Genomic DNA, 25,372 nt, shown 5'->3' with positions numbered 1-25,372 from the left:
TTTTTTTTTTTTTATTTTTTTATTATTTCAAACGTTTATTTTGAGAGAGGGAGAGAGAAAACCCCAAGCAGGCCCTGCTGTCAGCACAGAGTCTGACACAGGGCTCGACCCCATGAACCGCGAGATCGTGACCTGAGCCGAAATCAAGAGTCGGACCCTGAGGACTGAGCTACCCAGGTGTCCCTCATTAACCACCTTTTGCTGAGGTTTGGGCCTGAGGAGACTCCAGAAGATTGTTGCTCTTTCTAAGGAGACATTCTTGTTTGTCACAAGTCCCATCTGGCTCTGATCTTTGTTCTGACGGTTTAATAGTGGGGCCTCACTGAGCTTGTCCTCTCTTGGAAATGAACACAACCCCTACTTGTCACAGCTGGGAGTTCTGGTGAGGCAAGAAGTGATCGTGCTCCATGAAATAAGGCTTTATTTAGACACGTGGCTTCAGCTCCATTCCAATGACTTAGCATCCCCGAGATGTTGTAGTAAAGGGTTTTGTGCATTAAGATCTGAGGTCATGGCATGTTTAAGTTCTGCACGCTGCCACTGGCTGTGGGACATCTGGCAAATATTTTCCCTTTTTAAATGTTTCCCTACAATATAATAGGAGTGATGTTTCTGGCTTCTAGTTTCTTCATAAAGTAGGAGATATTTGCTATTTATTAACTAGCTGCCAATTACTAATCCCTTATCAATTTATAATTACACAGTTAATATGTGCCTAGCACAGTGCTGACACATAAAAGATGCCTAGTAAATAACATATATGCCTGAATATAAGGAAGTCATTCATTTTTCCAGTAAGGAAATTTTTAAAGTTTTTTGGCCAAATTGACTATAAGAGCGTTTATCACTGCAAATGAACTATTCAAATGTCTACTTATTTTTAATTACATATATTTAAAACAAATGTAGAAGTGTTGCTTTTTTTTATTTAAAAAAAAATTTTTTTTTAATGTTTTATTTTTTGAGACAGAGAGAGAGAGTATGAGCAGGGGAGGGGCAGAGAGAGAGGGAGGCACAGAATCGGAAGCAGGCTCCAGGCTCTGAGCTGTCAGCACAGAGCCCGACGTGGGGCTCAAACTCACGAACTGTGAGATCATGACCTGAGCCGAAGTCGGACGCTCAACCGACTGAGCCACCCAGGCGCCCCTAGAAGTGTTGCTTTTATCTAGTCGTACATTTCCGGGAATAGCTGCATCTTAAAGTTCTTGGGATTCAAGGAGCAACGTACACAAAACCCTGGCAGGACGCCTGCTGCACTGTGGGCACTCAGCTCCTGGACTTCTCTCCCTGGGCTTGTCCGTTCCGATCCCAATCCCATGGGAACCTTAAATTTAATACGGCCCAAACTGAGTTCAGCATCTCGGGCTTCCTCCCTCCATGCCCCTCCCTCTTTATCATTCCCTCTTGCTATGGACAGTACCAGCAACCCATGAGTCTTCTTACCCCTGCCTTTATACCCCCACCTTTGGCTAAAGCAGTTAAGTCCTGGACTCCGGTTACACATCAGGAAATCACAAGGTCTAATGCTACACACGGCGGCAGTCCTTGAAGTCCTTTGTCATCCCAGACAGACCAAGAAAATGGCATTTGAACCGAGACCTGAATGAAACAAGGGACAAGCCTGCTGACCAGGTAGGGAAGAGCGTTCCTGGAGGGAATGTTCAGAGGCCCTAACGGGAGCCTGTGTGTTACACTGGGGCAGGGCAGTGAGGGGGCAGTCATGGGAGCGTGTCAACAGGCGGCTGGGGGGCAGATCTGGGGCTTTTCTCTGGGTGAGATGGGAGCGTTGGAGGTTCGAATGACAAGACCTGGTCTAGGTTTAAAGAAGATCCTTCTTCTGACTTCTTACGACTAGACAAAATATTTTTACTTTTGATTTAGGTATGTAAGTAAGTGAGAATCGGCAGGCATTTGAGTATTTCATCTGCAATGATGGAAGCTCTCATGTTCAGTTTGGCCAAAAAACTTTTTAAAATTTCCTTATTGGGGAAATGGATGATGTCTTCATATTCAGGCATACACAGTATTGACTGAACACCTACCATGTGCCAGCACTGTGCCAGGCACTGGGGATTCACGTATAATCAAATGTATAATTACAGACTGGTAAGTGTTCATGGTAAAGGATTAATAAATGGGAGCCATTTAATAAATAGTAAACATTCCTACTTTGTGAAGAAACCAGAAGCCAGAAGTCCACGAGCTCACAGTATCATCTAGACCTTTTCTCCTTTGTCCACCTGGGCCTTCTCCCTCCCACTCGAGTGCGTCGAGTGTCGCCTGCTGTTGGCTCTCTTCCTAAATAGCACCTGAACGTGATTGGGTTTCTCCCACCATCTACATACTGGCCCCTACCTCTCCTCCAAGTTCATACCCAGACACCTTGAGCTGGTTGTCCTCCCCCAGTGCTTCAGTTTCTCTTCTTTCCCAGTTTTACTCAGCTCCTCCAACCTGTGCTTTGAACCCTGCCCTCCCCCAGAGACCAGACAGGACAAGGCACGTCACTGACTCCAGCAGATAGTCAGTCTCTCTTAGTCCCCTCCACTTCATCTTTAGTCTGTTTCGTGCTCTTGACCCCGCCCTCCTCTTAGAAACCGTTGCTGCTGCTGCAACACCGTCCTGGTTTCTTTTCCTATTTCTTTACCGTATTCCTTTTCCATTTCCTAGGCAGCTGCCATCTCCTGGTGCCCTTCCCTTAGCTGTTGGAATTCTTCAGCCTCTGCCCTAGACTCACCCCATGTCCTCTCCCCAGGCAGACTCCCCCCACTGACCACTCTTCTCTTGGCTTTCGTTACCGTCCATGTGCTGATGAGCCCAGACCCGTAGTTCTCGACCAGACAGCTCTCTGGAGCTCCAGGCCCACAGAGCCAGCTTCTTCTAAGAGCTGTCCACAGAATGACTCGAAAGCATCTTTGGTTCTGCATGGCCCAAGCTGAGTGAGCTCACCTCGTGCTGGGTCCTTCACCCCCCAGCACCTTAGGGAAGGTGCTACACGTCCCTCCAGGTTGCTCAAGAGTTAGCCTAAACATCATCTTTAACTCCTTTGTCTACCTCAACACCCCATGTTACAAAATTATGATGTTAGCTCCCGCATCACTATCCCACTGCCACCAGCATCTCAAAACCCGCCACGACCTCACCTGAATTACCGACGCAGCTTTCCTTCTGGCCTCTCCAGTGTTCTCTAGCCAACATCCACTGCATCTCCCACCAAGCTGCCAGAAGGAGCCTTGAAAACCCTTCAAAGGCTCCAGTTACCCTCGGATAAAGTCCCACCACCTTGCTGTGGCCCTCCAGGCCCCCTCCAGGGTCCCCCTCCAGGCCCCCTGTGCTCTGCCCTCTGCCTGCCTCTCCAGCCTCAACTCCCGACACTCCTACTCCTTGTGCTCTGACCATACGGGCCTTTCCACGTCACAAGCGTGTCAGGTCTCCCACTATTCCTCTGAAATAGTTGGTCCTGCTGGCCCCCTCCTCCACTTCCCCCACTGTTTTTGCTTCCCAGTTGCAGTTTGGATTCCTAGATCAGACTTTCATGTCTGATGTTCCTCTAGAAACTTCTGATACTAATCAGAGTGTGTATTTAAAAAATGATTTGTTTTGAGAGAGAGTGAGCATGTAAGCGAGGGGAGGCAAGGGAGTGACAAAGAATCCCAGGCAGGCTCCTTGCTGTTGGTGCAGAGCCTGACGCGGAGCTTGAACTCACGAACCGCGGGATCATGACCTGAGCCGAAACCAAGAGTTAGACACTTAACTGACTGAGCCACCAAGGCGCCCCCAGAGTATTTATTAAACTTTTGTATAAATACTCGGACTATACTATTAAGTTTCCTGAGGTCAGGATTCCTATTTACTTCTGTGGCCCCATTGCTCAATATTCAGGTAAAATACAGGACTCCCAGTTACATGTTAATTTCAAGCAAACAACAAGTAACTTTAGTATAAATACGTATGAAATATTTCACAGAAGTATAATTTGCTCAAGTCAAGAAGTGAATGCGAGGAATATTCATGCTAAAAATACTATTTGTTGTTTGTTAGGAATCACATTTAATTGGGTGTTGTGTGTTTTTTACTGGTCAAGTCTGTAAACCCTACTCAATGTGTATTAGCACGGCAAATGTTCTGAACATCTGCTATGTGCTAGGCAACTCACACCTCATTAAATTATTTTTTGTGAGGGCGCCTCAGTGGCTCAGTCAGTTAAGCGTCTGACTTCGGCTCAGGTCACGATCTCACAGCTTGTGAGTTCAAGTCCCACGTCCGGCTCTGTGCCGACAGCCCGGAGCCTGGAGTCTACTTCAGATTCTGTCTCCGTCTCTCTTTGCCCCTTCCTGTCTTGGGTACCGTCTCTGTCTCTCTCTCAAATATAAATAAACATTTAAAAAGTAACTAAATGTACAATTCCTTGTTTTAATGGCTGTCTCCCATACTCAGAAGTTAAGCCTTTGAGGGCAAGGACTCTGCCTGTCTTGTGCCCTACTCTCTTTCATACTTGGTCCCAAATACCTTCAATACATATTCCTAGCATTGAAATGGAACTAAGAGGGGGCTCTTTTACAATGGTACTTCCTTTCAGTGGCCCCCAGAATTCGGGGCCTGTGCGGTGGTAAGCAGAGCCTGAAGGGGGCCGTGTCTCCTAGAGTCTGGAGCTGGCCCCACCGTCTGTGGGGAGCAGGGCCTTGCTGGGCAGAGGAGGTGAGACTCAGGCCGGCAGGCAAGGGAAGATGGCCGCTGCCTGGTGGAAACCGGATCTGCCCAGGCCCTCGACGACGTGGTCCCTGGATGCTTTCTTGCCTGTATTCATCTCCTTATTCCCCAACCTTCCTTAGTGTCTGCTGAGTGTCCCACATAGGGCTCAGCGGGGCACTAAGAGTACAGGAATAACGATAATCTTTCTCATCCTTGGTTCCCGACATAGTACCTCCCCACCCGCAAATAATTTTGATTTAATCGTCTGGTTCCTGAAAGATGATAAAAGCCAGGCATTCAGGTTACTCTGGAAAAGTCCTATCTTGAATCCTCTTAACCAGCCCTTCAGGAGAGACGCTAATAGCATTCCCGTTACACAGATGAGGGAGTGGAGGCCACATAGGATGAGTAATTTGCACAAGCAGGGACCCAGCACTTGGTGTTTCAGTACAGAAGTGAGATTAGGTGCACGGTCTCAGGCACACTGCCCAGCCTCCTATTCCCAGCACCCACTAGCTCTGTGACCAGTGGACAGATTATTCTAATCTCTGCCTTGGTTTCCTTATCCATAAGATGGGATTAATGAGTGTCTTCCTTAATAGAGTTATGGGAATCTAGTTAAATAGTCCACAGAAAGCATTAGGACAGGGCCTGGAGCAAAATAAGTGCTTAATAAATGAGCTACCAATGTCACCACTATTCCCCCCACCCATCCCTGAGACCACTCAGTGCCCGGCCCCACCTAAGCAGCTAGCAGCTGTAAATGTTTGGTGACTAAGCTGCTATTATTAAGTGAGGTGTTTCCCAAACTTGGCCTGAAGACATGAATTACCTGGGAGTCACTTACTATAAAATAGATTCTCAGGCCCTTCCCTTGGAGATTCTGATTGGTAGGTGTGGGTGGGGCCTCGGAGTCTATCTTTTAGAAAGGACCTCAGGTAAAATGCATCCTTAGGCTAGTTTAGCAAATCCTATTATAGAATGTGAGGTAGGCTAGTGTTACCGCAAACCTGTTGTAGCTTGGGTGGGGCAGCGGCTTAGGTGATGGTTAGAATCAGGTGGACAAGCTCAGTCCTTACAGGTTGTAAGACTTTAGTGATACCTTTTCTGATTCTAAAAATGATCTGGACTATTTGGTCTCAGATGATCTCCCCAGAAATTATTTACAAAGGGAACATTAGCAGCTTTGTAATGGAAAAACCTAGCAGACCCCTTCTTCACCAAGTGATTAAAGGTAACATCCTCAGGGAGCCTGGGTGGCTCAGGTCATGATCTCGCAGTTCGTGAGTTCAAGATCGGCATCGGGCTCGCTGCTGTCAACGCAGAGCACGCTTCAGATCCTGTCTCCAGCTCTCGCTGCCCCTCCCCCATTCGCGGTCTCTCAAAAAAAGTATCCTCGATAATGGGGCAAACCATGGGTGACTCGATGGGATACACCTGAAGATACGGCAGAAACATTTAACCTGATGTAACCATAAGGAATTGTCAGGCAAATCATCCCAGTTGAGGGACATTCTACAAAACAGCCAGAGCTTCCTAACTGTCAAGGTCAAAGGAGCCTACAGAGGTGTGGTAGCTGACTTCAGTGCTGTGTTTGGATCCTTGATAGGTGAGGGTTACCATAAAGGATATCATTGGTCCAATTGCTGACACTGGAATATGGACTGTGGCATGTAAGGAACAGTATTGTATCAATGTTAGGTTTCCCAATTTTGATGGTTATATTACAGTTGCATAGGGGGATATCCTTGTTCCTAAATTTGCATAGAGAAGCTTAAATTTTTAAAAATGTTTTATTATTTATTTTTGAGAGAGACAGAGACAGAATGCGAGTGAGTTGGGGCAGAGAGAGAGGGAGGCATGGAATCTGAAGCAGGCTCCAGGCTCCGAGCTGTCAGCACAGAGCCTGACTTGGGGCTTGAACTCACGAGCTGTGAGGTCATGACCTGAGCTGAAGTCAGACGCTCAACCGAGTGAGCCACCCAGGCACCCTGCATAGAGAAGTTTAAAAGTAAAGGACATGATGTCTCTAATTTACTCTTAAATGGTTCAGAAAAGAAAATAGTGATACCTGTTTATAAATTTGTATAGATAGATAGGAAATATACACAGTGCTGAAAATTATGAAGCAAATATGTACAGTGTTAAGAATCCTAATGCTTATTATTTGTTTTTAACATCATTCATTTTTGAGATACGGAGACATAGTGCAAGTGGGGGAAGGGCAGAGAGAGAGAGGGAGACACAGAATCTCAAGCCGGCTCCAGGCTCTGAGCTGTCAGCAGAGACCTACACAGGGCTCGAACCCATGAACCGTGAGATCATGACCTGAGTCGAAGTCAGACACTTAACCAACTGAGCCATACAGGTGCCCCATAAAATCATAATGCTTATTGTTAAGAAAATAACAAGACAGGAGGATAGAAAAATACAAAGAAGAAAGTTGAAACCACTTCACCCCCACTGACAACTAATCCCATCAATAGAATATTTACGTGTCCTTGAGTCACCATATATTTTTTTTAAATGCTTACTTATTTTTGAGAGCGTGAGTGGGGAAGGGGCAGAGAGAGAGAGAGAGAGAGAGAGAGAGAGAGAGAGAGGGAGAGAGAGGGAGTCACAGAACCTGAAGCAGGCTCCAGCTGTCAACACAGAGCCCGACTCCGGGCTGGAAATCAGGAACCGCGAGATCAGGACCTGAGCCTAAGTCGGAGGCTTAACCGACTCAGCCACCCAGGCGCTCTGAGCCATCATTATTTTTGACTGAAATGTAAAATGGGCAAATGCTTCACGTCTCGTTAACTTGCATTTTCACTCCCATGATGTAGCCACAACATCTTTCCGTGTCGGTCTGGTGTTATTTTTAATGGCTGCATGGTGCTGCTGGTGAGGCGGGGCTGTACTTTAGCGAGTATTTAGATTGTTTCCAGCTTGACTGTTCTAGACCGAGACAGAGTGGGTGTCCTTACAAATACATTTTTGCCTGCTCTCTGAGTGTTTTATTATTCAGAGCTGCTGGATCTAAGGGAAAGAGGATGAGAGAGAGGCAGAAATAGGGAAAAAAGCAGAGACAGGCAGAAATGGCAGAGACGAGAGAGAGAAAGAGAAACATGCCCCAGAGACTGAGAGGGCGCTTGTCCAAAGCACTGGAGGCCTCAGCAGCCCGGCCACAGGAATCCAGGCAGAGAAGTGACTAAGCCACTTTTTGGAACACACCCTGCAGATACAATTGTAGGTAAGGTCAGAGTCCTTTGTGTGGGGATTTTCAGGGGACTATTGTTCTTGAGAAGCAACCCGGTTACCCATCAACAGAAGACCGGTTATAGATTATGCTGGAAGTGCTCATTGGAGCCAGTCTCCAAGTCAGGCTACCAGATTTAGCAAAAAAAAAAATACAAGAAGCCCAGTTAAGTCTGAATTTCAGATAAAGAATAAGTCTGGGGGCGCCTGGGTGGCGCAGTCGGTTAAGCGTCCGACTTCAGCCAGGTCACGATCTCACGGTCCGTGAGTTCGAGCCCCGCGTCAGGCTCTGGGCTGATGGCTCAGAGCCTGGAGCCTGTTTCCTTTTCTGTGTCTCCCTCTCTCTCTGCCCCTCCCCCGTTCATGCTCTGTCTCTCTCTGTCCCAAAAATAAATAAACGTTAAAAAAAAAAAAAAAAAAGAATAAGTCTGTCCCAGTCTTACACTAAAAGCCTGTTTGTCGTTCATCTGAAATTCTAATTTAATGGGGCATCTGGGCTTTATCTGGCAAAACTACCTCGAAGACCCGTGAGAACATACAGGTGAAGGTTAGAGGGCTTGTGTGTATGTGTGTTTGTACACATGTGGGCTTCTGAAGTGACCATGGAGATTTTAGCTCCTGACCTGGGTGGTGGGTGTAGTTGAGGGAATGGGACTTGTCTATTGTCTGGGCCTCAGCTTTGTGCTGTGTAGTGATTTGTGCATATGTCTTAGAAGTGTTGATATATTGGGGCACCTGGGTGGCTCAGTCGGTTAAGCGTCTGACTCCGGCTCAGGTCATGGTCTCACGGCTCGAGAGTTCGAGCCCTGCATCGGGCTCTGTGCTGACAGCTCGGAGCCTGGAGCCTGCTTCTTCGTATTCTGTCTCTGTCTCTCTCTGCCCCTCCCCTGGCTCACAGTCTCTCTCTCTCTCAAAAATAAATATTGGGGTGCCTGGGTGGCGCAGTCGGTTAAGCGTCCGACTTCAGCCAGGTCACGATCTCGCGGTCCGTGAGTTCGAGCCCCGCGTCAGGCTCTGGGCTGATGGCTCAGAGCCTGGAGCCTGTTTCCGATTCTGTGTCTCCCTCTCTCTCTGCCCCTCCCCCGTTCATGCTCTGTCTCTCTCTGTCCCAAAAATAAATAAACGTTGAAAAAAAAAAAAAAAATTTAAAAAAAAAAAAATAAATATTAAAAAAATTTTTTTAAGTGTTAATATATTAAATGCAAATATTAAAAACATCGTGATTTCCTAAACTCCATTTGAACATTTTTGATCTTAACTGGCAGGGGGTGCCTGGGTGGCGCAGATGGCTAAGCCTCCAACTTTGGTTCAGGTCAAGATCTCACAGTTCACGGGTTCAAGCCCCACATCAGGCTCTGCACTGACAGTGAGGAGCCTACTTGGGATTCTTTCTCCCTCTCTGTCCTTCCCCTGCTTGTGCTCTCCCCACCCCACCCCCCGCCCTCAAAATAAATAAACTTAAAAAAAAAAAAAAAAGCAGCAGCAGCACTGACCTGGGCCTGGGGCTCTGAACAGAGCATGTGAACTGTTTTCCCATCCTGGAACACTCATCTGCCCCTGGGCTTCTTAATCATGGTCACTGCTGCCTGAATGTTCTTTCACTTCCCTTCCCCTCTCACCTGCCCATCCTTGTGACCTCAGCCTGGAGTCAGTTTGGATATCACTCCTCTGACTCAACTGGGGTCCCTTGGGGCTGCTGAGTTGCCTGCTACTGTCTCCCTCCCTCACCTGTGAGCTCCACTGGGCACAGAGACCTTGTCTGTGGCCGGCTGGGTTATCACCATATCCTAGCCTCTTAGGCCGGGTACGCTCTGCTTCTCGCTCGCTGTGACTTGGGCACGTCAGTATCTCACCTCACTGAGCCTCAGTTTCCTTATCTATAAAATGGGACTGATAATCTTGCCATGGGAATCAAATGGGTCGGTGTGCAAGAGATGGGAGAGTGAGATGGTATTAGTGTCTCTGAGGTGATGTTTGAACTGAGGCCAGCTCTAGGAAGAGCTGGGAAAGGCTGTCCTGGGCAGAGGAGCATAAGGGCGTTCCCCCTGCTACGGGAAAGAACCTGTATGACCAGCAAGGCGGGGAGAGTGAAGGTGATGGAGCCGCTCGGGGGCCACGAGCAGGGTTTGGAGCTTATTTTGAGTCTGAAGCGAAGAGCCGACTCTGACCTGAGAAAATCGTTTGCGCTCACTTTCTCCTGCTTGCCAAGATCTCCCCCACACAGCGGGTCAGAGAGGCACAGGCGTCTACAGGTGTGGAAGTGGGTGTGGGTGGGGGAGAGAGGAGGCTCCTGGGGTTTTTCCTGGAGACAGGGTCAGCCTTCTGCCAGGAAGGTGAAGCTAACGGGGGGATATCAGTCCAGTCCGACGGGCGAGGCTGCCAAGGCCAAATTAGGGCACGAGACAGTTGGAGAGATAGTGTGTGTGCGAACCCCTGGTGGCAGTGCACGGAGATTAGCAGGGGGAAGGCGCGCTCTGCACCTAGAGGAGATCCCAGCGACCCGTCTTGGGCCTGGAGCACCAGCAGGAGCATCAGCACGCCAGGTGTGGGGAGGCCCGGCTGTAGGACATCCCTCAGCCCACACACACAGACACCTGCCGCCCTCGAGGCCTGGGACAACTGCCTTTGAACCAGGGTGATCACCTCCTTCCAGTTACCCAGGATTGTTCCAGAACTACCCCCTTCTTATTACCCCAATGAATAGATAAAGAAACCACGTCTCAGGGGCAATCAGTATAGTCTTGGTTTTGTGGTTGGCTTTTTTTCATGACAAAGCCGTTTATTTGTAATTGTCATGTGTATCTAAAATAAAACATTCATATCCTTCAGAAAGGGTTAGGAGAAGGGACACTTGGGTGGCTCAGTTGGTTCAGTGTCCGACTTTGGCTCAGGTCATGATCTCACGGATCGTGAGCTTGAGCCCCGCATTGGGCTGTCTTTTCTGGCAGCACAGAGCCTGCTTCGGATCATCTGTCCCCCACCTGTCTCCCTGCCCCTCCCCCTCCCCTGCTTGTTCTCTCTCTCTCTCTCTCTCAAAGATAAACATAAAAAAGAAAACTGAAGCCTCCTTCCTACCCCTGTCCTCTTCCCTCCTCAGATGCTACCAGATTCTTGGGTCACCTTTCACAGATAGTCTGTGCCCACGGGGTGGATATTATCTTATTTACTTCTGCACAAAAGGCAGCCTATTAGATATGCTGTTCCCTTGACTTTTTGTTTTTCACTTAAAAGTCTAGCAGTTCATTCATCCATTTGGCTAATATTTATTAAGCACCTCCTCTCGGGGTGCATAGGTCAGAGCAGTAAATAAAACTGGTCCTGCCCCGATGGAGCAGAGAGTGAATATTTAGGTTTTAGGCCTCAGTAGTGAGGACATTATGTAGGTACGTATATAAGAGAAAATACATTTCCACAATTTTTTTTGTTGTTGACAAAATGTAATATTTAGGAGCACCTGGCTGGCTCAGTCAGTTAAGTGTCCCAACTTCAGCTCAGGTCATGCTCTCATGGTTTGTGAGTTTGAGTCTTGCGTTGGATTCTGTCTCCCTCTATCTGCCTTTTCTGTGTATGCTCTCTCACTCTCAAAAGTAAGTAAATAAACATTCTTTAAAAATGTAATATTTAAAGATAATTTTTTTTTTTAATTTTTTTTTTCAACGTTTATTTTTGGGACAGAGAGAGACAGAGCATGAACGGGGGAGGGGCAGAGAGAGAGGGAGACACAGAAAAGGAAACAGGCTCCAGGCTCTGAGCCATCAGCCCAGAGCCCGACGCGGGGCTCGAACTCACCGACCGCGAGATCGTGACCTGGCCGAAGTCGGAAGCTTAACCGACTGCGCCACCCAGGCGCCCCTAAAGATAATTTTTTGATGATACAGGTCTACGAAAGAGAGGAATGGAATTCTCTTTTGAAGATTTACATTTTGCTTTTAATTGTGATTCCAAGTTAGTGTTCCCCATCCTCAAATCGATTGCAAACAGTCATCTGTAAAAGCCATTCTTTTTTTTATTTTACTTTTTATTATTTTTTTTATTTGAGGCGGGGCGGGGGGTGGGGAGAGAGGGAGAGAATGAGGCAGGTTGGGGAGGGTCAGAGGGAGAGAGAGAATCCCAGGCAGGCTCCACCCTCAGTGTGGAGCCCAATCCCACACGGGGCTCCATCCCAAGACCGTGAGATCATGACCTGAACCGAAATCAAGAGTTGGTCACTCAACCGACCGAACCACCCAGATGCTCCTGTAAAAGCCATTCTTAGCACAAGGGGCCATAAAAGGCAAACCTTAGGTTGGATTCAGTCCATGGGCTGTATTTGCCAACCTCTGGTCTAAAGGGCAATCAGCAAAAAAGTAAAACATACACAATGTCAGGTAGTGGTTGAGTTGCAGGAGAGAAAAGTCAAACAGGGAGGGAGATAAGGGAATGAGGACTGGAGAGAGAAGGGGTGGGTGGCTGACGAAATGGTGCCAGAGAAGGCTTCGCTGAGGAGATGAGGGGGATGAGCCTGGAGGCCCTCTGGAGGGAAAACATTCCAGGGGAAGGGGGCATCACATGCAAGTTACCGGAGCCGGAGCATGCCCGGTGTGGTCCATTGTGGCTGGTGCCTCATCAGTTCGGAGGGGCCACGAGGGCCGGACCCTACATTAGACCTCCTGGTGTAATGCAAACGTTGGGTTTTCCTATGAGATGGGAGCCATGGAGGGTTTATATACACAGATGGTCTTTGACATTTTAACAGCTGTAAAATATTCCATTGATTGGACTATTAGGTATTTAACAAGTCCTATGATGGATGACTTGTGCTACCCTATTAAAATTAATGAGGCTAATACTTGCACATGATAAAAAGAAAAAGACCTGGGATGTGGGATGTGGTAAAGCCTCTCCCTGCCACCCCTGCCTGGCAGCCACCCAGATCCCCTCCTGAGAGACAATCACCGTTACCAGTTTCTTGTGTCTCCCTCCAGAGGTGGCTTCTGTGTCTCTAAGAAATACCTATATATTTCCCCCACTTTCTATACAAATGGTATTACATTGTGCATGCTGTTCTGCACTTTGGTTTTTACCACTTAATGTCTTGATGATCCCTCATCCATTACATGCAGAGCTTTCTCCCTTTTGACAGGTGTGTAATATGACTGCACCATAATATATTAAATGGTCTCCAGATGGGCATTGGCTTGAGTGTAAGAGCATCAAATACTACCTTGGGAGGCTACAGAGATACCATAGGAGTGAGGCTCCTGCACAGAACCAGGCACACAGGAGGTGCTCAGCAAATTGGAACGAAAAGGGTTTGCACATCTTTTCTGGGAGCCCCCAACTCGGGGCCACATTCAACAGACTTTGACCCAAAATCTCCCTTGAAAGCCATTTATATCCTGGGATGGTGATTTTGACTCCTTCACAGGTCCTCTGGGGTCATAGGCCCAAGGCTGAATCACTGTTTGCTTTCAGGCAAGTGTGAGACACTCGAAGAAGCTTTGTTTTTTTAAATCAAGGAAGGATAAGGGTGGTGGTTGAGCCTTGGCTCATTCCTTGAACTTTCTGTAGACATCGTCTTCTTCCTGGTCAAGATTAACTCTTTGACTCTGATTCAGCCACCCGATTAATGATCTAATCAACAGGGGCCAAGTGGCCTAATATACAGAGTTCTTGGCAATTAAGAATTTCATCGATTCCATGACCAAAGGACATGAAGGGATAGTTCGAACATAGAGAAACAGAATGGCTTTGGAACACGTAAAAATGCTCCACCCCATTCATGTGAAATGCAAATTGCAACTAGGAGGTCTCACTTTCCTTTATCAGATGGGCAAAGATAAAAAGGTTAGAGTATACCCTGCCTGGCCAGTTTTTACGAAGGGGCCCTCACTTCCCTGCTGGTGGAACTATAATTTAGTTTAACCTTTTTGGACGATGTTTGGACAAATGTATCAACATTTTATATAACGGTACCTTTGACCCAGAGTGCACAGATGTGTGTTCAACACATCCATGGAAATTGCCACGTTGTTTATAGTAGCGGAAAAATTGTAATCTAACCTGAAGGCTCTGGGAGGGAAAGTCCTCTTGTTAAATACATCCTGCCATTGTAGTATAATCCATACAATGGAAGGGTCTTCAGTCTTGCAAAAGATTAAGGAAACTGCATGTAATGATCTGGAACAATTTTCAAGATACTGAATATCGTTACTTGGGAGGATAAAGCAAGATACAGGCTAGCGTGTGGGCTCCCATTTGTGGTACCTAAAGAAGGCATGTACGTTAGTCTACATATATGTCTCCTTGTTTCTATAAGGACCCCCCGGGAGATCATACAAAGCACTGGTTAAAAATAATTGCCTTTGGGGAGAGAAATGGATATCTGGGATGAAGGAGACTTTCTTTTCTGTTTGGGTGTCACATTTTTAGTTACTGTTTTTACTTTTAGTGGGGGACGGACCCCTGTGGAAAACGCAGGCCTCTGTTCAAATGTGTCTTCCCCTCAGAGGCCTTTCCTGGTCACATTAGATATTCCCAGACTGTCCTCCAAGACAGGTGTACCAGTTTTCACCCCCATTAGTGGCATGTGTTCCCAGCCTCGAGCGTGGCGGCTCAGGCGAAGCGGCCTCAGGGAGCGCCTCGGCCAGCAGAGGGCGCCGGAGGACCGCGCCCCAGGGCGGGGAGCGGGGAGCGGGGAGCGAACGCCCGGCCCGGCCCGGTTCGCTGCAGCTTCGCCCCAGAGGCCGCCCACTTCCGGGAGGACCTGACACCACTGCATCAAAAGTGTCGCCTCGCTTTTCCCTGCCATATGGCCCTGGGGCAGCACCTCGGGGAGCTGGTCTGTGGCCCCGGGGCCTCGTTCGTAGCCCCCTCCCACCTCGCGGTCTCCGCCGCTTCCAAGAGGGAGGGGAGCGAGGGCGGGGACGATTCCATCCGAAAGGAGGGGACGGCCTTGATCCGAGAAAGGTCCTCCCCCGCCCTCCACCCCTTCCCGAGCGCAGGTGCCTGACCGACCCTGGAAAATGGAAACCCGGAGGCCAGGCGATGGTGTCTGCGCACCAGCGGCCCCTGGACTCCTTACCCTGGAGATAGGGGTCATTCATTCTTCCATTATGGGTAACGAACCATCGTTCGTTAATCCATGATACCGTTGATAAACATTTGGGTCGTTCCCAAATTCTTGCTATTAGGAGCAAGGGTTTAGTGAATATTCTCTTGTTTCTTCCGAGTTTGGGGCTGGGCAGCAGTGCTCAGTAGAATCACCTGGAGAGTTTGAAAAACATGTTAATATGTTTATTATTAATCAGTCCCCCCCCCCCCGACTGATTAAATCAGGGTGTATGTGGAGGTGGGCCCAGGCTTGGGTGTTCCCTAGCGGAATCTAATCTGCGGCCAGGGCTGAGAATCCCTGGGATGCCCGCTGGCCTAGGAGTAGACTGTTACTAGCTCATGCCAAGCTTTTTCAAAGTGGTTGTGCCCATTGACACCGTCCTCCGCATGGGACAAAAGTCCTGCTGCCCTCACACCCTCCTCAACACTTGATATTGACCAAATTTTAACTTTTTGTTCTTCTGATGGGTGTGAAATGGTATCTCACCAGTGGTTTTAATTTGCATTTCTCTCATCACTGATGAGGCTGAGCCATTGGTGAAAAATGTTGAAACAGAGACTGAAAAGGAGCCAGCCAGGTGAAGATCTGGGGGAAGAGAGGTGGGGGGGGGGGGGCTGGCAGGTGCCAAGGTCCTGTGGTGGTAAAGGGCTGGGATGTGGAGGAACACAAAGAAGTGGGGGGGGGATCATTGTGCCTGGCGAATGGGGAGAGTGGCTCAAGACAAGGTCAGCAGAGGTCAGATCAGCAGGGCGGAGGGCTGTGGTGAGGACTTTGGCTTTTACTCTGGGTGAGACAGGAACATGGGAGGGTTTCAGCGGAGAGACATGGTCTTACTCCTCCCTCTGGCTGCATGCGGAGAATCACATTTTGGAACTAAATAGACACAGGAGAGGGGTGTATTCTAAGTAGTGACTGCATATGGCCCATCTCTACCCCCTACCCTAGACTCGACTCAGCAACTAGAACACAGTTGTCCCAAACAGACAATTGTCCCTGCCCTCATTCTAGGTGGTGAGTAGTGGGACTTACAGGTTTTCATAGCCCTTGCTTCATAGATGAAAACAAGTGGGATGGGACTTATTTATGGATTTATTTCTGTACCTCCACCCCCACCCCAGGCCTGGCATGGCCCTCTCTGGAGTGGTGGGTCCCCGGGAGAGCTGAGGGTGAGGTTCCAGCTGTCCCTCCCCTGGGCCCACGCCACATGGGACCAGTCGGTGCCCCCACTGTGGAGCCCAGCGTTAGATCCTTTAGACACAGTATTGATGACGTCCCAGAGAGGCGAGAAGTCCTGCCTCAGCCCTTCCCTTCCCCACTTCTTTCTCCCACCTGCCCAGAGTGATCTTTCTCAACCAGACTCTAAACAGGTCCCTCCTCAGCTGAAAATCCTGTCTTGGTTCCCAGTGTCCTTGGGGCAAAGTTCAAACTCCTCTAGGCCCTGGAGGCCCAGCAGATCTGACCTCTCAGGCTTGGCCACCCCACCCCCATCCCTGGGAGCTGCTCTCAAAGACTCTGAAGTAGGCCGAGTCTTACCTCGGGCCTTTCCCCTCGGTATTTCTTCACTTCCTCTGGGAAGTTGCCCCGACCCCCTGTCAGGTGACCCGTTTCTTGACTGTCACAGCGTCCTGTGGCCTCCCCCCATCAAAGCACACTTCCCTTTGCTTAATAATTATCTGTTTACTTTCGTCTCTCTCCCCCACCGTACGGCGAGCTACACTTTACAGGTAGAGACCCCGAGTGTTTTGCTCAGGAATGTGTCCCCAGCTCCGGGAATAGTGACTGGCACGTAGCGGGTGCTCAGTAAACATTTGCTAAGTGAAGGGACGGATGCCTTTTGCTAGATGATGCCAGATTGCTTTGCAAAAGAGGCTGTGGCATTTCACACTACCAGCAGCCACGTGAAGGTGTTCATTTCCTCGCAGCCTCCCCCGAAATGTGTATAGTACTTCGTGAATCCCACGCTCTTTGCGAGGCGCCAGCCTGGCCGAGGATATTTCCGCCCCCTCCCCAAGCCTGAGGCGGAGGCGGTTTCGGAACGTCAGGTGCCCAGACCCGCGGCGGGCGGCGCCAGGGGGCGCCAGAAGCAGACGACCGTGCATCGCTGGGCAGGCGGGCGCGCGGGGTACCGAAGGGGGTCCCGCCTCGCCTGGGGCTCCCTGCGCCCGCCCCCGGCAATCCGCCGCGGGGCGATCGGAGCAGCGCCCGCGGCCGGGCCTCCGAGCGGCCCCCGCCCGGCCCCCAGCGCCACGCGGCGCGAGCCCCGCCAGCCCCGGCGCACCTGCTCGGGGCGTGGCCTCCGGCGAAGGCGCGCCTCGATTGGCGCCGAGGTGACAAAGGGGCGTGGCATCCTTCGACCACGCCCCTCCAGAGGCTGGAGTACTTAAAGGAGTTGGCGGCGCGTCTCCACTCAGAGCGCAGCGGCACGGCCTCGCGGGTGGAGTGCCTCGCGACCCCTGTGCGAACCGGCGACCCCCGGCTGCTTTGGCCACCATGCCGCGCTCTTTCCTCGTCAGGAAGTCCGCCTGCTCCCGCCGGAGGCCCAACTACAGCGAGCTGCACGACTCTTCCCCAGGTGAGTGGACGGGGTGAGGGACCCCGGGGGGCTTCGGGGAGACCGGCGAAGGCTGGCTGGGAGGGAGGAAGGAGGGGGGACTCGGGGGCAAAATCCTGGGCCCAAAATGGAGCCAAGGGGCCGGGCGCGGGGCGGTGTGCGGAGGGGTGTGAGGAGCCCGGGGCAGGTGAATGGACTGTTGGAGGAGGGCTTTCCGAGGGCGGTGGTCTTGCGTGAGTTGTCTGCTCGGCGGCCGACAGGGGAGAAGCGGGGCGGGGCGACTGGGGAAAGGAGGGGGCCGGGGCCTGGCGGGGACGCAGGGGCAGGGCCCCCCCCCACTCCACCCCCCCCCCCGCCCCCGAGTCGGGGCTGGGCGGCGCTCTGCGCGTGAGATCTGGAGGCCGGGGCGGGCGAGCGGGGCGGCCGGGGTGAAGAGGGGCTCCGGGCCGGCAGGACGGGCCGTCGGGGCCGCGATTCTTTCCTCCCTCCAGTAAGTACTGAGCGCCGGCCCCGCGCGCCGCCCCCCCCCCCGCCCCCGCCCCCGCCCCCGCCCCCAGCAGGCTACGGTTTGTTGACTGACTGCGCGACCGACCGAATGCCTGACCCTGCCCTTTTCTCCGTCTCCCCCCAGAGTTTGCCTTCCAGCAGCCCTACGACCAGGCCCACCTGCTGGCGGCCATCCCGCCTCCCGAGGTCCTCAACCCCACGGCCTCTCTGCCCACGCTCATCTGGGACTCTCTCCTGGCGCCCCAAGCCCAGCCCATCGGCTGGGCCGCCCTTCTGCCCCAGGAGGTCCCCAAGGCCGCGGAGCTGACCTCCCTGTCGGACGACGACAGCGGGAAAGGCTCGCAGCCGCCCAGCCCCCCCTCGCCGGCCCCTTCGTCCTTCTCCTCCACCTCGGCCTCTTCCCTGGAGGCCGAGGGTTACGTTGCCTTCCCAGGCCTGGGCCGGTTGCCCGCGCAGCTGGCCGGGCTCTCCGTGGCCAAGGACTCCCAGACTCGCAAGGCCTTCAGCTGCAAGTACTGCAACAAGGAATACCTCAGCCTGGGCGCCCTCAAGATGCACATCCGCAGCCACACGCTGCCCTGCGTCTGTGGCACGTGCGGGAAGGCCTTCTCCAGGCCCTGGCTGCTGCAGGGCCACGTGCGGACCCACACCGGTGAGTGTCCCTGCGGGTCCCCGCCCCCGCCTGTCGGCCGGCCGGGAGGTCAGGGTGGGGGGCCGGGCCGGCTGCCGCTTTCGGGGTGCGCAAACTGAGGCTCGGGCCTGCTCGCGGCGCTCGGAGACGCCGGGCGGCCACACGCACTATTCGCCCGTCAGCCGGGCAGATGGGCTGGGTGGGTGACTTTGTGAGACTCCGCAGCCTCCGATCCTTCACCGGATGGGCTGGAGTTGGGGGTCCGGGGAAAGGTGCAACCAACACCTAGCTGTCGGGGCCAGGTGTGAAGGAGCCCACCGCGCCCCGCCCTCCCCACCCCCACCCCCACCCCCACCCCCTCCCCAGCCAGGCAGGATGTTGTCAGACCCCCCACCTGGCTCAGAATCCTGCTTGCAGAACTTCTTCCAACCTTGCTCTGCTGTGTCCCCTCTCTGGCCTCAGTTTCCTCGTCTGTAAAATGAGCATGAGACCAGCCTGTGGGGGTTCTGCACGGGTTACAGGAGAGAAAGCATATGCAGAAAGCACCTGGGCCACCACTCGATCCGTGATAACGAAAATGTTGCTTTTTTTTAACGTTTGTTTATTTTGAGAGAGCCAGCAGGCGAGTGGGGGAGGGGCAGAGAGAGGGGAGAGAATCCCAAGCAGGCTCCACACGGTCAGCACAGAGCCTGATGCGCGGCTCGAACTCACACAACCGTGAGATGGTGGCCTGAGCCGAAATCAAGAGTTGGGGCGCCCAGCTGACTGAGCCACCCCGGTGCCCCCCGAACAGGAATGTTTTTGATGTTCGCGCCGCTTCCGTGCTGTGTGAACTTGGGCAAGTGATTGAACCTCTCTGAGCCTCAGGACTCTGATAGCACTTGTTAGGGCGGGTATCAAGATTCAGTGTCTCCTTAATCACTTCATAATAATTTGTTATCATGGTTCTCAGGGCTGCTCTCCCTGCCCCCACCGTGGACTAGATAAACTTAGTCCTATCTTGCGGCCCTGGGAATACCTTTGCCGGCAGAAAACACAGTTCTACCTGTGTTTCAAAAACATGAGACTAAATGTGTAGAAAATTGTGAAATGGAGACTTCTCTATCCTTTAACTCTCTGGAAATGTGGAAAAGGTAGCCGCTGCGTCCTTTCAGAACTTGAAAGGTGGCTGCTCTTTGGGGTGTGACTTTGGGAGAAGGTTCAAGGGTCGTAGCTAGCAGCTTTGGGGTCAGGCTGATGGGTTTGGAGACCTCAGTTCTGGCATTTCCTGGCCCAGTGGCTGACCTCTGAGCCATGAGGGTCAGTGGGGTGGTTTGTTTAGGCCTGGCGTTTTGCAGGCATTATTGATATTATGACTCCCACAAAGTGTCCCGGGCATCCCCCCCGGCTTGCAGACGACCCCCCTCCCCCCACCCCCGTCTCTCTCACTTTGTGCACACACAGCCCTGATTTTAAAGGGACCTGATGTAAAGGTCCCGCCAACTGCCAGGCCTCTGTCCTGGGCTGAAGAGGGCTCTATTTGGGGGAGTTGAAACCATTGGGGTGCTCCCCTGAGCCCCCAGCTTCTCCCCCCTCCCATCCTGACATTATTTTCATGTAAAGGCATGGCTCAGACACAAAAAGCCTGTTGAAATGCACCATCACCATCCTCATTGACTCCCATTGTGTGTCTTAATGGTGGGCCCAGTGGGTGGGGGCTGGGGGAGTGGAGCAGGTGCATGGGCCAGTGGTGCCCAGCACCTGTTCCCGGCCTCAGCTGCTGGCCCGCAGCGTGTCAGGCCCCTTTAATCCGGGGAGTATCGCATGTACAGTGCCCCCCTCGGCGGCCTTTGTCCCCGCCGGCCTGGTGCCGATTTCACACTCGCCAGGATCACCATAAAGACGTCTGCGGGGGTGGGGGATCTGCAAGGGGTGCAGGTCTGTGCCTGCTGCTTGCACACACAGACCCCCCCCCACCCCATCACATCCTACCAAGGCCTCCCTCCTTTGTTCACGGTTGTGTCTGATCCTACGCAGCATAAAGGTAGCGTTCACTGAGCACTTGCTGTGTGGGAAGGGTATTGCCCAGGGCCTCCTTTACCTGGGTTAATGCAGTAAATCGACAGCCCCCGGAAGGAGGTGCCATTGTAGCCCCCACCTTACAGATCAGGAAACTGAGGCACAGAAGGAAATCACTTTCCCAAGTCACAGCTCAGAAGGCTGGAGCCAGGGTCGCTTCACTTCTGTCAAGGAGGTGAGAGGGTAGTGGCTCTCCGTGCCCCCTTACCCAGATCTGTGTCCAGTAAGCCCTTAGTTCACCAGGGAGTGTGTGAAGGAGGAAGAACTTCATGTGGACCTTGTAGTGCAGTCATCAGACCTTCCTGGCCTAGTATGCAGAGGGTGCTCGATAGTGACCGAGCCAGTTAACTCAGACATCCCTTCCCTAGTCTTCCTGCTAAGTCCCCCTGCTCCGTGGTGTGGCCTGTTGCCTTGTCTCTCTGCCCCAGGAGACTGAGCCCTTGTGTGGACGGTTCCACAGTCAGCCTCAGGCATCTGACTTTGGACCCCTCCCTCCCAGTGCCCAGCACAGTGCCCCAGGCACCCAGAGGCTGATGGAATTCATTCATTCCCTGCTCTTGAATTCCAGCACAGATTTAACCAGTGGGCCATGGCCTAGGGGCATATCAGGCTGAAAGTGGGAGGATAGAATTTTACTTTGTAGTAAAGAATGTTCAGTTTTATTGGCTGGCACATAGTGGAAGCTTGATAAGTACTTGTTTAATGAGCTACTATTTGGCCTTCTTATTTAGTAGGAAATGCTGCACCCCCAAGAAAACACAATAACATTGTCAGTGTTTTCGGACTGTGTACTATATCGTCTTCGTTGGGGCAGGAATTAGGAAAACTTGGTGAACAGCATTATCTGGTGGTGATTGAGGGGTCAGGCTCCTCTGAGGCTTTAAAAAACAACAGACTTCTCTTTGTATAAACACTTCTTGAGTGAGCACGTACTGTGTACCTAGCTCCGGGAGCAGGACTCTTTTCAGCACGGCCTGGGCCAGGCAGGTGGTGCGAGGGGCACAGGTAGAAAGGGGTTCTAAACAAGTCATAAGGTAAAAGGTTTCTGTAGCCTTGTGGCGGGGTCCCGGGCCCTGGGCTAGAGGCTTGGGGTGAATCCAGGGGAGATCCCTGAATTTCAAGACTTGAGATCACTGACAACGAAGGGAAGGAAAGAACATGGTCGGCAGGCAGCAGCACTGTGATGCGGAAGCAGCTCAGAGAAGTGGCCTAACCTGCTGGGGGGAGGGGTGTGGCCGGGAGCCTTTAAGGTTGACTACAGCTTTGTCCCCCCCCCCCCCCCATGAAGTGAATCCAGGCGTGATAATAAGGAGTACCCACTAGAGCCCCCTTGTCTGTGTAGTGGTTAAAATCAAGGGCTCTGGAATCAGGGTGCTTGGTTCTTGCTGGGTGACCCTGCATATCCTACGTGGCTTCTCTGTGCCTCAGTTTCACCGTTTCTAAACTGAGGACAGAGGTAGGACTAAATGAGGCGAGAGTCCCTGGCACAAAGTAAGTGCTCAGTAAATTCCGTCACCATCATTGTCGTGGTGTGTTGAGCACCCCCGGCCAGCTTGCCATGATGAGGGCTTTACTTACCGTCTCTGGATTACTGACTCCTATAGGGGCGGGGGTGAACAGCTCCATTTTACCGATGAGCAAATGGAGGCTCAGAGAAGCCAGATGACTTGCTCAAGGTCACCCGGTGGGAGGTGGCAGAACTCCCGATCACATCTAGGGCTTTGGGCACCAGATAATAGGGCCTGGTTTTTCTGGGTCATGGGATTCCTTCAGGGTTGGGGTGATCTGGCTTCTAAAGGCCGGGGTGGGGGGACCAGGATTTCAAATAAATGCCAGCTGTTACCCCAAGTGGTTTAGCACTCGGCTCTCCCGTTTTCTGTCCTCAGGAGAGAAGCCCTTTTCCTGCTCCCACTGCAGCCGAGCCTTCGCCGACCGCTCCAACCTTCGGGCCCACCTCCAGACCCACTCGGATGTCAAGAAGTATCAGTGCAAGACGTGCTCCCGAACCTTTTCCCGCATGTCCCTGCTGCACAAGCACCAAGAGTCAGGCTGCTCGGGGGGCCCCCGCTGACCCTCAAAGCTCCTTCTGCCTCTCCAGACCCTCCCCGGGCCATTGCGGCCTCCATCCTTCCAACTGCCACGGAATTCCCTTCTGAGCTCCCCCTTTTGGCTGCGTTTGGCCCGCAGGACTCCGAGGACCTTTTTCCGGTTCTCTCTGCCCTGGTGCCTCGGTGGGCTCTGAGAGAGGCCTTCCCGTGGACGTTTCTGTGAACGGCTGGTGGGGAGGGTGGCTTGCAGCCAAGTGTTCTGGAGTTGGCCTCTCTGTGTGGGTTTGTGTATCCAAAGGTGTTTGGATACAGCTGCTTTGAGCTCCGGGACAAAAGCAGACAGACTGATAGGAAGCTCCCCCCACTCAGGGGAACCCACTCCTCCCCCACCCGGAACCCTCAGGCCACCCCTCCAGGAGGTGTGACTAACTGCGCAGGTTCACCCCCAGGGCCTGTGGGGGCGGTCACTGACACAAGGACTGGTCTGGACCCCAGGTTGCCCCCCAGGCCTGGGCAGCTATTTCAGCCTCCTGTTTGTCATGGTGGCACCTGTTTCATGGGCAATTTAACAACGTCTCAAAAGAGACTGTGAGTAATTGCTGTCACTTGTTGGGGGCCCGAGTGGGGTGCTTCAGCCTGACCGATGTGTCTCCCAGAACTATTTTTGGGGTCTGACAGGTGGGCCTGGGAGGAAGATGTTTACATTTTTAAAGGTACACTGGTATTTATATTGCAAGCAACATTTTGTACTAAGGAAACGTTTTGTATAGTTATATGTACAGTTTATTGATATTCAATAAAGTGGTTAATTTATGTATTAAGAAAGTCTACTTAGTTTTCTAGAGGGGTGGGTGTTTTAAAGGGCCTTCAGGAAGGGAGGAGGGGCCAGGGGTCCTTGGAGCCCGGATATTCCCGACACGGGCTTAAATCCTGTCCTCTTAAAACGTCATGTGGCTTTGGACTTCTGACTTTGACTGTCAGGGACTTGATTCGTGCACGTGGGTTTTCCTCTGAGCCTGGGTGTCCTGTCTGATGGGGAGGGTGGGAACACCTGTGGGCCAGTGAGCAGTGGGGGGTGGGGGGGGTGGGATGCGCAGGTTCCTTGCACTTTACATGTGACCCTGATCGATTCATCCTTCCATTTTGAGGCGGACCAGGCCCACAGGGTGAGAAGCCAGCTCCCAGGCTGCCGGCTTTGCCCCAGCACTGCAGGTCTGGGGAGGGATTGGCTGCTTCTCCCAGATGAGGGAGTGGAATGCGCTGAGCACGAAGGGGACGGAGGATGTGCTTCCTGTTTCCAAGGGCTCCGGGCCCCACTCTGGCCTCCCTGTCGGACCCACACCTCTGTCTGGCTGCCGGGTACCAAATGGCCTTTGATGCAAGGAAATTGGCTGGCTGGAGCCGAGAGGGTGAGAAGCCAGGCCAAAGGGTAGGGGTCATTCAGCTTCCTGCTCGAGGACAGGACGGGAAGACGGTTAGCTTGCGTCCTAGGCTGGGATAATTCACTCCTGGCTGGTTGTCACGGTGACCTCACCTCTGGGGCCCTCCTGGGGCCAGGAGAAAATGAGTGTCCGTTCTGAGCACAAAAGGTGCTGAAGGTGCCAGTTTCCTGCGGGGAGCCGAGCAGGACTCCCAGGCGTCCCAGAGCCCCAGAGTCAGGCCGGGGGTGGGGGGAGCTTCATGTTCCAAAGGAGAGATGATTCTTTCTTCTAAACAGGAAATGGTGACCCGCGGGCCGGGAGCAGCCCTTAATGACTTGCAGCTTTCCTCCCAAAAGAAAAAAAAAAAAGTTCTCTAACAATCGCCAAATTGTAGCTGGCCTCCCTGAAGGGAAGTTAGGGAGTTGCGGGGGTTGGGGGCTGGGCACCAATTTGCTGAGGGCCTACTGTGTCCCGTGTCCCTGGGCCGTCATGTATATTCACCCCACAGTAGGTGCCGACACCAGTGGTGAGGGAATAAATGACTTCCCACACTCCGGGGTGGGGGGGCGGGACAGGCCTGCTGGAAACCCCTCCCCGACACCCGGAATGGGGTGTGCCAGGCTCTGAGCATTCTGGGAGTCAGGGATGCCTGGCTTGTGCCCCTGTCAGGGCCCAGAGCCAGGCGCTGCCCCTCTGGGCTCCCCAGTTTCTGCCTGCATAAAATGGGGTGATGGCTGTGCCTTCCTTCCCGGAGACCGGAAAGGGACCTTCATTCAGTAGGTCTTGAGGAGCACTGCGTGTGCCAGGCCCTGTTCTAGGCCCCTGGGGCACAGCGGTGAACAGTCCCCCCTGCATTCGTGGAACTTCGGTTCTAGTGGGGGAGACAGAAAACAAGTGACTGACCACACAAGCCGCTTTCCTCCGGTGACGCTCTGCCAAGACAGAATTCGAGCGATGGGGCAGGCTCACCCCATGAGGCAGGCCGCTGGCAGCGGAACTGGAGCCCTGGGCAGGCGGCATTGACGGTCCAGTTGAGACCTGAAGGGAGAGAAAGTTCCAGGCGGGAGGGAGCAGCAAGCACGACCGCTTGGAGGCTGGAATGAACTTGCCCCATGCAGAGCAAGACCAGAGCAA

The 25,372-nt window shown here is 52.3% G+C and overlaps 1 protein-coding gene across 2 annotated transcripts; it reads left to right on the top strand.

Annotated features, from left to right (window-relative positions):
* Window positions 1-117: 117 nt before the first annotated feature.
* Window positions 118-23,638, top strand: SNAI1 (snail family transcriptional repressor 1). Of its 2 annotated transcripts, XM_047851412.1 has the most exons (5): window positions 118-177; window positions 1,479-1,632; window positions 16,945-17,594; window positions 18,205-18,732; window positions 22,656-23,638. In XM_047851412.1, exons 3-5 carry the CDS (start codon window positions 17,513-17,515, stop codon window positions 22,838-22,840), a joined length of 795 nt encoding a protein of 264 aa, XP_047707368.1. In that variant the 5' UTR covers window positions 118-177; window positions 1,479-1,632; window positions 16,945-17,512; the 3' UTR covers window positions 22,841-23,638. The 2 variants fall into 2 exon arrangements, with proteins under 2 accessions (XP_047707368.1, XP_047707367.1); XM_047851411.1 differs by lacking the exon at window positions 118-177 and having other exon boundaries at window positions 1,036-1,632.
* The last annotated feature ends 1,734 nt before the right edge of the window (window positions 23,639-25,372 follow it).

This window comes from Prionailurus viverrinus, chromosome A3, assembly GCF_022837055.1.
Source record: "Prionailurus viverrinus isolate Anna chromosome A3, UM_Priviv_1.0, whole genome shotgun sequence".
In the NCBI taxonomy this organism is placed as follows: Eukaryota; Metazoa; Chordata; class Mammalia; order Carnivora; family Felidae; genus Prionailurus; species Prionailurus viverrinus.
Note: the sequence above shows the minus strand (reverse complement) of the source record. Positions and strands in the feature narration are given on the sequence as shown.